This window comes from Catharus ustulatus, chromosome Z (genome assembly GCF_009819885.2).
Source record: "Catharus ustulatus isolate bCatUst1 chromosome Z, bCatUst1.pri.v2, whole genome shotgun sequence".
NCBI lineage: Eukaryota > Metazoa > Chordata > Aves > Passeriformes > Turdidae > Catharus > Catharus ustulatus.
Window position 1 is genome coordinate 19,267,472 of NC_046262.2, and position 14,194 is coordinate 19,281,665.

The following is a 14,194-nucleotide window of genomic DNA, read 5'->3' on the forward strand; positions in this document are numbered from 1 at the left end:
TTCTTTCCCCTCACCAGTATTTTCAAGTGGAGAGAAATAAAGATTGAATTATAAAAATGTGCTTTTCAGTCCTTTTAAAACAAACAAAAGCAAACAAACAAACAAACAAACAAAAAACCACAGAAATCTGAGCTTCTGCTTCATAGCTGCAGAATTTATAAACCTATAGGTACACTAACCAGGCTGTCACTATCCAAGGCAGCAATCACAAAGAGAGAAACTCTGAAACCATTCCCAGCTGCGTTTCTCCTGGGATAGTGTTAACTGAAGCACTGTTACCCTGCTTCTTCTCTAGCTCATCAGCAGCTTACAGAGGCAATAGGAGACTTAGAAATTATTACCTCTTTAAGAGTGCTGTGACTACATGCTGCTTGTACTAAAATGGCCCAGTGCAATCAGAATGTGTTAATTTTGTACTCAAAAAGAGATTAAGATGGGGTCAAGGATACTGGAAACTATTAGTGCCCAGCTGCTATTGTTAGAATGTGATTAACACCTCAAAATAAGGGGGAGCTCTTGGAAAGTTTCCATTTTTGTTACTAGTGGTTTGGAGATTATATGTCTCAATGTTTTTTTAACAAAGAACTCTTTAAAGAAAGAATGTTCACATATTCAACATCATGAGGGTTTTCTTGAGCAAAACAGCACCTTTCCATGCTCATAAAATATTGCTAATTAATACTTTCCCAAAAATGTGTCTGTAATCTGTATCCTTGTAGGAAGCAATAAATACTGCAATATCTATCTACAGAATAAATTAAGTACCAGTTTATTTTCTTGCAATGTGAGTTAAGAAAAAATTATTTCATTAAAACTTGTGGTTTAGATGCAAGCAAACACCTCATACATCAGGGAATTAGGATTTTGAGCACCACTGATCACCCAGGTGATGAAATCATCACTTTTGATCTTATTCATGATGAATAGCTAATATTCATTTGATGTTAAAGTAAAAATCACCACCAGTAGCTCAACACTCATGGTTTCTCTGACGAGAGATAGTGTTCAGTTAGACATTGTAATACACTTACTGCTTTTATTAGTAAAATAATTGCTGACAGTAAATACTGTCATAAAATAGGTAGTGTTGGGCGATTTCAGTAGAAAATATTGAGACTAAAAAAAAAATCCAACTATAAATTCTAAGTGAATTTTATATTCTTCATTCATTCTCCTTCACTGCTCTACTGATAATAAAAATATTCCCACTGTTTTCCAAAGCATTTTGCACTCCTCAATGTGTTGTGGTAAACCCTCCTAATTCTCAGTTAAGCACATTGTGTAATTGATATATTTGTGTTATGTAACTACTGAGCATCATACAGGTCTTGATTTTTTATATAGAAAATACTAGGAGAAGGAGAAATTATATTGATTTAAACAATTTCAACAATATAATTTATTAATTCTCATCACAGTTCCCTGGTACTCCCTGTTAATTCAGTCATACTCAACGTACGTTTTATTAGCCTTGACAAAATGTATGACAATGGTAGCATAGCTTTTCCAGGAAATTTCTTTGTTTGTCTTCACCTTGCTTCTTGGCAAGTGCCTTACCACAATCAAGTTTGGCTTACCAATTTGAGTTTCTATGTTTTGCAGAGTGAAAGTTTTCCCCAGATATCTTCAAAAATTTTTCTGGAGTGCAGACTATTTATCTAGTAACTTTACTAAGCTATCTGTACTATTTAAAGTAATTTTCATTTTAAATTAAACAAAGCAGAATACAATTACTGAATTCCCTGTATTAAAGCTGCTAGTCCTATCACCTGGAATCAAATGAATGATCAATAAAACCTGTTTTGTTTTGTTTTATTTTGGCTTTTTAAATTGGATTTCTAAATAAGGTTTAAAACCAAAAGAGAGTACACTTTTTTTTTTTCCTCATTATAATGCTAATAGCATCTAATGAATTGGTGCAAAAGAAATTAACAATTGCTACTGCTGTGTTAGAGGACTATATTACTTCTGTTATCCTGTACTATCATCAAGGCTCATTGGAAAGCATTCTACAGAGGCTTTGCAAATTTTTTATTTAATTGACTGTGCTGACACACTGAGACTGAAGAGCAAAGATTTATTGTCAGTTGAAGTGCAGCTATTCAAAGATTTAAATTACAGTAATTTCACGACTATAAGGTGCACCCTTATGACTAAAATTTTTCCCTAAACCCGGAAGTGCGCCTTATAGTCCGGTGCGCCTTATCTGATCTACAAAGTTGCAAAATTTTCCACCCCGGAAGTGAGAGCCGCGAGGGGGGGCAGCGCCGCGGGAGCGCCGAGTAGCCATGGTGGGGCAGCCGCGGGCAGTCCCAGGCACAGGGAGCAGCGCGGGCTGGAAGGCAGAGGGCGGCCCCGGGCAGCCCCAAGCATGGGGAGCAGCGCGGGCTGGAAGGCGGGGGGCGGCCCCCGGCGGCCCCAGGCACCGGGAGCAGCGCGGGCTGGAAGGCGGGGCGCGGCCCCGGGCTGCCCTAGGCACAGGGAGCAGCGTGGACTGGAAGGCGGGGGGCGGCCCCGGGCTGCCCTAGGTACCGGGAGCAGCGTGGGCAGGGAGGTGTTACTACTTTGTAACTTTGTTGTGCGCAGCAGCCTGAGCCGACAGGACCACAGTGCTGGGGGCAGCGGCGCCACAGCTGATAGGGGCAGGCGCAGCCAGCGGGGCTGCGGTGCTGGAGGCAGCGGGGCCACAGCCCGATAGGGGCCAACGGGACCGCAGTGCTGGGGGGAGCGGCGCCACAGCTGATAGGGGCAGGCGCAGCCAGCGGGGCTGCGGTGCTGGAGGCAGCGGGGCCACAGCCCGATAGGGGCCGACGGGGCCGCAGTGCGCCGAGCTGAGCGAGGGATGGGAGGCAGGGCAGTTGGCGCCGGCGAGCCGAGCGAGGGATGGGCGGCAGGGCAGTGGCGGCGCGGGGCAAGCCCGCCGACATGGGGGCACCCGGAGCACCAGGGAACTCCGGAGCAGCGGGGCCCTGGGGACGCCGCACAGAGCGGCAGCAGGCGTTCCCCGGCCCTGGGGACACCGCACGAAGCGGCAGAGGGCTTTCTCTGGCCCCGGGGACGCCACACGGAGCGGCGGTGGGCATTTTCCAGCCCCGAGGACGCCACACGGAGCGGCGGCGGGCATTTTCCAGCCCCGGGGACGCCACATGGAGCGGCGGCAGGCGTTCCCTGGCCCCGGGGATACCGCACGGAATGGCGGATACAGGCAGGCCCGGGGGCCAATGGCTGCCAGGTTGGGGTGGGGCCTTGGCCAGCAACGGCGTGGGGGGAGCTGGGGGCGGAGCCTCGCTAAAAAAAAAAAAAAAAAAAAAAAGTACGCCTTATAGTCCGGTGCGCCTTATCTGATCTACAAAGTTGCGAATTTTGCCGAATCCGGGGGGGTGCGCCTTATAGTCCGGTGCGCCTTATGGTCGTGAAATTACTGTAATATTAAAAAGTTTGAGGCTTGGATGTCTCTGACTTCAATTACTTGTAGCTACACTACTCTTGATATTTAAGCTGAAATGTAGAAACCCTAAATGCTTTTTGAAAATTGTAGTGACTACAATTGCATTTCAGTTTCCTTAATACATGTTCTCTGACATTACTGTCCTGGTCATCTCAGACTACTTTTGTTCAATATTTAAAATAACTTGAACAATTTTGTCTTTATTTCCTGTACTTTTTTCAACACAGTTCAAGGTCTGTTTCTCATCTTTACTTCATAGACTTTGCTTTGGTAGACTGCTCTCATTAATATTTTTTCTTTTTTTTTTTTGTTGCTGGAGCTTTTTGTTTGGGGGTTTTATTTTCAGAATTCAAGGTGTATCAAGGTTAGGCAAAACAACACAATATTGAACTCAGTGTCCTTAAATGAAAGGGAAACTCTTACACCTAGAAACTCCTAGAAATTCCTCACCTTTCTCATAAACTTCAGATTTCACATCTGTCAACAGTTGTTACGTAAGGTCAAGCACATATCAAAGGAAACATGGCTTTTAAATTCAGCCTGTAATTGAAATGCTACTCAGTTGACTTGGGATTTGGGATGCTCAGGTTCTATTCAGTAATGGAGATCCCTCAAACCACAAAAGACATGATTTGATTACACACTCAGGCATTTGGCAAGAAGAAAAATCTTCTGAAGTCAGAACCAACCATAGAAAACTTTCTAATACAAATTCAGTATATTGAAAGAAATATAACTCTCAAGTATATTCATCTATAGGGATAAAACTGTTTTTCAGGTTGGCAACTTCTACTTCATTTTGTGCAAATATTCTCTAAAATACATGTAACCTTTGCTTTATCCAGAAAACCAGTAGCAATCGTCTGAAATATAAGCATGCTAACGAAGAGCTTAAAGATTTTTAAAATACAGAAAACCCAACTTTTCTTGATTTATGTTTTTATGTTAATATTAGGGGTTTAAAGACTTTTTATATATCTCTTTCAATTTTTTGTGTCATTTCTTCCTCTACTACATTAAAAATATCAAAGTTCTATTGATTTTAAAATAATTGCTATTCACTTTAAGCTAGCATGTAATTTTTACTTAACAAAGAAAATCTTAATATTCTTTTTCCTCTCTTTTCATTTTAGGCTAAATTTATGGAACTATATCCAGAGGAAACCCCAATTTACTGATGTGTTTACATTAATTTCCCACACAGCTTTTAGCACCTCTGTGTAGGCCATGTCCTGACATCACTTAATTAAAAACTATTTTGCCACCATCTCTCCATGCAGAAGAATCAGGCTTTGCAAGAATGTTCTAAATCAAGAAATTTTAGCATGAAACATGAACATGACAAGAGTGTGGTTATTGCTGGAATTTACACCGATTAATCTGTGAATCAAAAATCATAATTATGTACTTATGTTTGATGCAGAAGAGAAATTGCCACTGATTCATGCATACATAATAAATGAAGCATTTCAACAGCAATATTTGGGGCTACAATTTTTTTTCATATGTTTTACTTTTGCAATTATAAAACATGATTAGACCTTTTATTGTGGAAAATAACTAGCATGACTAGCAGAAGCTTTACTTCTGTTTATTTAATATCTTGCTGTAGTTTTCTCACTATATATATCAATTACTGCTTTGAATTTATGTTACCTATGAAAAACCTGACAATTCGTTTCCCACAATTGCACAAAGCATTAAATAATTTTGTTAACATAAATACCTTAGAAACCATGGTACTAAATATATTATAAGTTACTGATACACATTTGGTAACTATATGCAGTCTACCCAAAGTACTCCATCACTAATGCCTGTGTCCCGAGGTAATAACTTCAAAACATATTGAACTCAGCTCTTCTGTTGAAGATGAGGAACAGCTACAAAAATGGCACAGAGCATGAAAGACAGCCATTGTGGCAGGCTAAGAAAAGCAGAATATGTGTGATTAATAAATGTCTTAACAGTTTATGGAGAATCTGTAGGACTGGAAACATCTAGAAGAAAAAGGAGATATGAGCTGAAACAGATTAACAGAGGAAACTAAGGAAGGAAATACTGCAGTATGATTACAATCAGAGAAAGATACAAAAGACACTGAAAGACATTTTCAGACAAAGTTGTCATAAAAATCCAATTGCTTGTATATAAAACTAGATAAAAGGAGCTGAAAATCCATACTGCTGATTTGTCTCAACTGAAATGTCTCAAATTCTACTGTTCAATGAATTTCTGGTCTTACGCAGCTATCAAAAATTATCTTTATTTTCTGTTAAGGATATGCAGACAAATCTGATGTGTTTGATCTGATAATACCAGAGAGTCATAATGAATCCTTTTGTTGTAAGGGCTGTGAGGTTCTGTATCCATCTAATCACACTTTTCTCATCATTAAGCTGTTGCATTTAATCAATCTGTCACATATGTCAGAAAAAAAAGAAGAGTTACCTTTAAATTAAAGAAAACTATAGTCTAAAAGGTATGTGGCAAGAGAGAACAGAATAAAACTATTACCTAGCCATTACCTGAGATTGCACAGAAATTTATTTTGTTGGATAGTAAGTAATAGCAGTCAACCAGATCTCACACTATCACATGGAGTAGATAGTCTGTATTCAGAAGTTAAAGCAACAGACCGAAGAAAAACATCCATAAAATTTATTCACTGCTTGGAAAGAGGTAAAGCCAGAATCACAACCTTTCATGGCTTGGCCCTTCTCTTTTCTTTCCTATAACAATAGCAAAAACTATCCGTTTGTGTATTTTTTTTAAGTTAGATTTGAAATAGTTTCTTTTAATCTCCACTTTATAGACTTGATGTCTTTTAAAGAAGCCCATTTTATGGAAAGATAAACTATGGTGATTCTTCTGAAAAGGATCTGATTAATTTTCTTTTCAGAGACCTAATGTCCAGTTTTTATCTGAAGTGAAAGGGATACCAGGAGATAATCAGTAGTCTGAGTCTAGAAACAGAAAAAAAAAGTTAGTAGTTTAATGAATTTACTTTAAAAGCTGTTGTGAGAGAGTACACCTGGTGTAAAATATGTGTGTGGAAATCGATTTCTATGCTGGATCATTTTAATGTATCGGTTTTGATTACAAATGTGAAGAAAACAACTTCCTGTTTTTGGAAGATCCCATTTATTCCCCTGTGTTGCAAACTGGAATATTTTTCATATTCTGCTCTATGAATTTTCCACTTAATTATTTTTAATGGGAATCAAATAACTGATAAATAAAATCAGTTAAATTCAAATCTTTCTCCATTTAAGCTTTATACTTAAGAAGATGCTGTTGAAGAGAGCCTAGACTCATGACGAGCTTTCTGAGAAAAGCTACTCCTTGGCAGGCTCAAGGTTAATTCTGAGTTAAAAAATAAATGAAATAACAAATTTTCACTTTTTTCCGTCTCTCTCATTCAGAAGTATCTAAATCATAGTTGCCACTTTTTTTCCACTATATACACTATTCCACTGAGTTGCAAATAAGTAAATCTGAAGAGTAGCTTTGTATGGATGTTTTTTTTACTGTGTGTTAACTCAGCTATGGTCAGATCTTATCGCTTTATGATGCCTCTGTAACATTTATTTCCTTAAAACAATTATAAAAATTTAGCATCCTAGCTTTTCTCTTAAAAGTAGTTTGCTGGTGTAGTAAATAAATAACTGCAAAATCGTGGCTCAGAATCCACGTATTTCAGTTTCTAACATTTGAAAAAATCTTTTCTTGCCCTGAATGAGGACAAAATTTGGTCGCTGAGGTATTCCTTGGACACAAAGAAGACAATGAGCAAGCAAGTACTAAGTAGGTACTAAGACATATTTAGCTTGAAACTAGCATGATTCTGTAATGCCATAGTATCAAACTTATAGGGATGATGCTAATAACAATTTGCTAATATTTATTTTCAAAAACAGATATTAAAAAAATTGAGTTCATCTTGAAAGGGCCTGGGGATAATTTTAAACCAAGTTTTATCTGATTTCCAATATAGAGTGTTGATTGCCTCTTTAGTGGATAATAAAACACAGAAATCTTAAGCAGTACAGTGACTGTCTAATCCACAGAATTTAAATTGAGGAAAAACATAAATTAAGACAGAAAGAACATTGCAAAAAAGATACTTCAGAAATTAGCTGTCGTGTAAGTTGTTCTTGTAGCTCCCTAGAGTTTCATAAACACACGAATATGCACACTCTGAGATGTACATAAGCAATATGAAAGCAATCTAAAATAGATTTTATGTTGTACAATTATAATAATCTCTCCCAAATGATGTTTGAGCAAAGACTAGGATAAATAGAAAGAGACAGTATCCATACCAAGTAACAGATAGATAAATGAAACACCAGATTATTTTATATATTTTTGTTATCAAAGCCTTTCTAAGAACCTTTTGATTACAAAACAACTTTCTGCTTTCAAATAATGATTTTAACAAAATCTTCAAGGGCTTTTTCTGGAGTTTGCATGCAATGGAAATGATATTTTCCATCAGGTTTTGTCTGTCACATGTTATGAGTACACAAGTATCACAGCAACAACTGGGATAGTCCTTTTCCACTGGAAAACCTATTCTTAAAAGGCAAAACAAAGAAATACTTCAGTCCCTGCCACCTTGGATCTGCACCGTGGAAAGGGAAGGTATATGTGCCGTGGCTATTCTCAGTGCTCCATAGGGGCCGTGTCCTATCCCACCTTCTCATAACCATCTCTTCTTTGGAGTAAGACAATTGAGAGATTGTTTCCAGGACAAAGGTGACTGAATAGACTTTTACCATATTTCAGGGATCTTTGGACAAATCAAAATCACCATTACAGGAAGATTTGATCCATTATCCTAAATCACAAGTCCAAGTGTTTGAAAAAAGAAAGAAGAAATCAAATATATAGTATCACACATGCTGCATAATGTAAATATTTGCTAGAGTATTGTATCAGGGTGGGAGCTGTGGCTACTGGTCAAATACAGAAGTAAACTTCAGAAATAATTACTACATAACAGGTAAGATATATATCCTCAAAAAAAAATTAATTTCCATACATAACAAGCACCTACCATTTTAATACCATCTACTTTAGAGAAAGCAAAAGCATTCTACTGTCAATCATTTCTTATCTGTGCATCCCATATTAAATGCCATTTTAGCAGTTGCTCACACCAAAGCCATCAGTAAATTTAGTTACAGTTACCTGAGGAAAACTGGTCAATGCATGCACCACACCCCAAACAGTCAAGCTATCCCAGCTTACAGTAAAATATCACATTAAATATTTTATATATATACAGGTTATTTCTAATAAAAATAAAAATAATAAAAATGAAACTTAAAAATAAAAATAAAAATAAAGGAAGAACTGACATATTAAAAGCAATTGTCTGCCTGATTCTAATCTTTCCCGTAAAAGTTCTGGCAATTACAGTAATTTCACGACTATAAGGCGCACCCTTTTGACTAAAATTTTCCCTCGACCCCGGAAGTGCGCCTTATAGTCCAGTGCGCCTTATATGATGGACAAAGTTGCAAAATTTGCCAAACCGGAAGTATGAGCTGTGAGCTGTGGGGGGAACCAAAAGTGCCACAGCAGCCGGCTGGAGGCGGGCCCAGGGGGCCCGCGGCATCCCCCTTCCCGGGTCCAGGCAGTCCTGGGGTCCCATGGCTGCCAGGTCCAGGGGGGGGCCGGTGACTTGCGGCACCGCCCCTGCTGGGTACAGGCGGGCCCGGAGGCCAATGGCTGCCGGGTTGAGGCAGGGCCTCGTCCAGCAACTGCGTGGGGTGAGCTGGGGGAGGAGCCTCGCTGCAAAAAAAAGTGCGCCCTATAGTCGGGTGCGCCTTATCTGATCTACAAAGTTGCGAATTTTACCGACTCCCGGGGGTGCGCCTTATAGTCCGGTGCGCCTTATGGTCGTGAAATTACTGTATTACATTTCATAATTGCATCATCCAGTTGGAGGGTCAGCCTAACAATTTTCAAGTTCTTTATCTTATAGTACGATAAGCATTTTTGCATGTGATACTTCAATAGGAGATAAAAATTCTGCGTCTTAACAATGATCCTTATTAGGGTCTCAGTCTAACCTGTATTAAAAAAATAAAAATCTGGCTCTGTGTATGCATGGAAGGAAATTAGAAGGGTGAAAGTAATGGCAAGGCATTGTAGTGTCTCAGAGTCAGAAGGGTAAGAATTGACAAAGTATGAAAGATTAAGAAAAGCATTACTGAAAGTCTGCCTTCCAGTTTTCAATGTATCCTGCTGTTTGGATTTTGTTTACTTTTTTTTTTTAAATATAAACTTTGGATTAATTCTTCTAAGAAGCTAATATACAACCAGAAACAATCCTATGACAGCACAAAGGGAGAGAAAGAGGGAGAGAACAGGAGACTGAAAATGGGAGTGTATCTATACACATATATATATGTTCATGTCTACAAATAGAACCCGTATTTTATTTTAAAGACTTCATGCACCATCACTGTTTTTAATTTTGCACATTGCAGTCATTCAAAACAAAGCATAAGGGTCTTATAATGCTATTTTTTGAATCTTTCAGTATATTCTCCCAAAACCATACATTTATAATTTAGGATGTTTTCAATGGTGAAGCTCCTCTGCTTTAGAATGAGTTTCTGTGACCCAAATGCTTTTCTACCTTCATTTACCTACTGAAGACAGAGAATCCTCACACCCACAGTTTGATTCCCTTTCCTCAACTGCACGTATCAAAGGAAAGGGGGGTAAGCTGCTTTTTCTACAGGCATAATAGGACCCCTAAGTTTATGTACTTTCATGCAGATGAGAAGATAGATAAAAGGGTAGCTTTCTCCAGCTGTTTGGCTGGCATAATAAGCATATAAATGGGAAATTCATAGCTGCCTGAGAGAGAGCTAACAACCAAAAAACAGTACTAAACATCTAAAGAAATTTAATTTCCTGAACAATATTCTTCTTGTATCACTGTAATTGCTCCTTAGCTAAGAAAGAATCATGTAAACTAAAGATTTTATGTTACAAAGTATGATCAAAATTACAATTGCTTTTGCTCTTGTGTTTAGATTTAGTTTATTTGTTTAAACAGCCCAGCAGTTCAATTCAACAATCTGTATGCTGTTTCCCTGTCACTCTCAGAATAAATCTTATTTTGCCCAGCTTCAAAACCCTTCAGTTCCTACCAACCACAGGAATAAATGGTATAGACAGGGTACAAAGCTATTTCTTACTGCTGAGGAGAGATTCATACCCACAGAGAAGCCTCTCAAAAAGAAATCATTCTCTGAGTACAGCAGACAGCTGTGCATAGAAACCACGGTGTTTTAGATTTCTTGAGTAACCTTCAAACTGTCTTTCTCTGGTGTATTTGAATCCAGTCTAGAAAATAACGCAATCTCCAGATATTTATAATCACTTAACCACTTTTATCAGACAATATTTTTCATTCTTCTTTGTAATCTTTCTGATGTATCACATCAGGATCACACCTTTTTTTTTCCCAGTCAGTGTTACTAGAAGTGTTGCACTAATTTTCCTTCCCTATCTCAGACAATCTTCTCTCCAACCTCCATGGATAAAAACAAAAAATCAAGACACAAATCTATCATCAAAACAGTGAATTTCATTACATTTAACTCTCCAAATAATATTTTCATTTGTAAACAGTCTAAATGTTTACATGTTTTTATGGATGCAACCAGTATTCTTATGAGCATGTTTCAAGAACGGGTCTAACTTCTTCAAAAAATAAAAATATCTAGGAGGAAATAAGATATGGGAAGTGGTATTGAATTCAATGTTAATATTAGCTGGGGTTTGGCTAAGCACTTCAATGAATACTTATGGGTTTACTCATGTTATTACAAATCCTACATTCTTTTCATAACACATTATTCAGAATATTCTCTCAGAACATATGTTCCAAAATTCTTAAGAACAGCATTTAACTCTCAGTGTGTTCTTGTTACCTTTCCCTTATGTATTATCATGTCACCAAATAGCTGTACTGCCTTCACTTTGCAAGCAAAACTTTCATACTAAATACTTTATGGAAAACAAGGACAAAAAATAGTATGTTATCAGAAAATTTTAGAACAATAATGTTTACTTTAGGAAACATGTATTATATAAAAATTCACAGATGTAATATGAGGAAACTACAATAGAGATCACTATAACCATATAATTTCAAACCATTTATGTTGCAAATAATGTAGATATACAAGAGCAGACAAAATCCCTTCAGGACTTCTTGAAACTAGTTTTGAAATGGTAGAATTTTTTTTTAATTCTGTGTACAAAAAACGCCTTTCATTCTCTACTTCCTCCTCCCCTTCATCATCATAAATGGTTAATCAAGCCTCCAGAAAGCTTCTTTTGGAATATGAAGTATTAATGACATTCAGAAAAAATGTTTTTTGAACTTGTTTGACTAGATATGACCAAAAGCTTTATAAGCAGTTTTACCTAGTGTCGGGTACAATTTTACAGACATTTTATTCAACTTTTTCATTTAGTGTCTTTAGGAAAGAAATAGACTTTTTTTCCTGGAAGCAGCATCTGCAGCCCTACATCTGCCATAGAGAATGTTGAATAAATAACAAATTGCCGGATCTTACCTGCTGGACTCAGCAGCTGTAATGGCAATCAGAGGAGGTATCCTTAGTGGAAGAGTAGTGGGCCTTGGGATAGTCTCGGTGTCATTCTTTTTATCCCAGTCTGCCTGTTCTAACTGCCTGAAAGCCAGAGGAGGAAGCTGAATGTTACGGGATGATAATCTCCGCACGAGATAGGGCTCCATTCCCTGGGAAGATTCTTCATCCTCAGTGCTGTGATGCAGAGCTTCTTCTGAAACCTATGATGAAGGCAAAAACATATCCACCATATCAGAAAATACTCAAAATGTTAATTTGGTAACTCTTTTATTTCCTTTCTGTAACTTAGTTTCTAATAAATATTACTTGCTTTTTAACGTCATTATTGAGAAAGCTAAAATGAATGACAAAATACAGTAAAAATTTGAAGGATTTAAAGAATCTGTGGTTTTAAAATCAAAGAGAAAGTATTTTTATCATGAGATTAGCACATTGCTGTCTAAAATATTTATTCATACCTCTACAGGGAACAAAAACTTTGCATTAGAATAATTTCTTTTCCACAATATATATGCTTCCCTGCAAGTTATCTACCTTTTGGAAAAACTGAGGGTCTAAAGACTGATAATTTTTTTTTTTTTTTAACGTAGTAATCAGAGATTTAAAACTGTATATCTCTTGACTAAAAACAGCAGAAACTTCCTCTTATATTTTCTCAGGTATCCCAACGCCCATCTTTTTCCTGCTCACAGTAATTTCATGCTAATAGTAAGAGCTGAGTATTTAAAGCAGCCACCATAGATCTTAGAAGCCTCTGAAGGTGAGGCTCTAATTAAATCTTCTGTTTAAACATTAGTAAACTTTTTTTTCAATTTAATAATCTAAAGAGAATATTAAAGATAATATTCTCTGGGTCAAAGAGGAATGGCAGATAATTCAATAAAGAAAACTCTAACTGGTAATTATTTAAACGGGGAAAATTTCCTCTGAAAGTTTCTGAAACTTTTAACAAACAGCTTACCGTTGTGAAATAAAACTCTTCAAAAAAGTTTACTTTTTGGGAGAGAGCTTGGTAGGGAGTAGCTACGGGGGATTGGGGGGTGGCTCCTGTGAGAACACGAGAGAAATTGTTACCATGTCTGACAGAGCCAATACCAAGCAGCTTCAAGATGCACATGCTGTGCCCAGCCCATCTGCAGCGGTGGTAGCACCTCTGAGATAGCTTATTTCAGAAAGGGAAAAATCCCTAGAGTAACTGCAGCCAGAGAGAGGAATGAGAACATGTGAGAGCAGCAGCTCTGCAGATGCACAACTCCGAGGAAAAGGAAGGACAGGAGGTGCTCCAGGGGCCAGAGCTGAGGTTCCCTTGCAGCCCCTGGAGGAGAGCCAGGCCACAGCAGGTGAATGCCTGAAGGGAAGCTGTAACTCCACTGGAAGACCTCGCTGGAGCAGATTTGCTGTCACGAACTGTGACCCCCATGGGGAACCCATGCTGGAGCAGCCTGTTGTTGAAGGACTGTACCTTGTGGAAAGCACCCTTGCTGGAGCAGAACAGGAAGGACTACAGGAAGGACTCAGGCTGTGGAGAACCTTCTCCAATGGAGGCACTACCAGGTGGAGCAGGGGAAGAGTGTGGGAAGTACTCCCATGGTGGAGGGGAGAGCAGTGGAAACAACATAGGGGCCTGCAGCCCCATTCTCCATCCTCCTGCTCCACTTGCTGAGGAAGAGATAGAGAAGTCTGGAGTAAAGTTGAGGCCAAGAAGAAGAGAGGGGTGGTAGGAAGCTGTTTTAAGATTTAATTTTGTTTTTCTCTCTAACCTGCTCTGATAGGATTGGTAATACATTGAATTTCCTCGGATCAAGCCAGTTTTCCTGTGATGCTAACTGATGAATGGCCTCTTCCTAGACTTACCTCAACCCGTAACCCTCTCATGATACTTTCTCTCCCCTATCCAGCTGAGAAGGGGAGTGATAGAGTGGCTTTGGTGGGCACTTGGCATCCTTCCAAGGTCCACCCACCAGAGTAACATTAATGAGAGCTCCATTCGTACTTGGAACTTGAGCAGTTGTTGTAAGCAAATGGTTTCCAATTTTTAATCATTAAATCTTGATTAATAATTTAGCTATTTTTCTTAATTCAGCTACAATATAATTTA

At 38.4% G+C, this 14,194-nt stretch overlaps 1 protein-coding gene across 2 annotated transcripts in view; it reads right to left on the bottom strand.

Moving 5' to 3' along the window:
* The window catches only part of PDE4D (phosphodiesterase 4D), a 467,524-nt gene that overhangs the window by 383,933 nt on the left and 69,397 nt on the right, over nt 1–14,194 (bottom strand). For both annotated transcript variants that reach the window (XM_033086046.2, XM_033086050.1), the window contains exon 2: nt 12,061–12,296. In XM_033086046.2, coding sequence (XP_032941937.1) covers nt 12,061–12,296 — 236 coding nt within the window. The remainder of the gene's footprint in view (nt 1–12,060; nt 12,297–14,194) is intronic.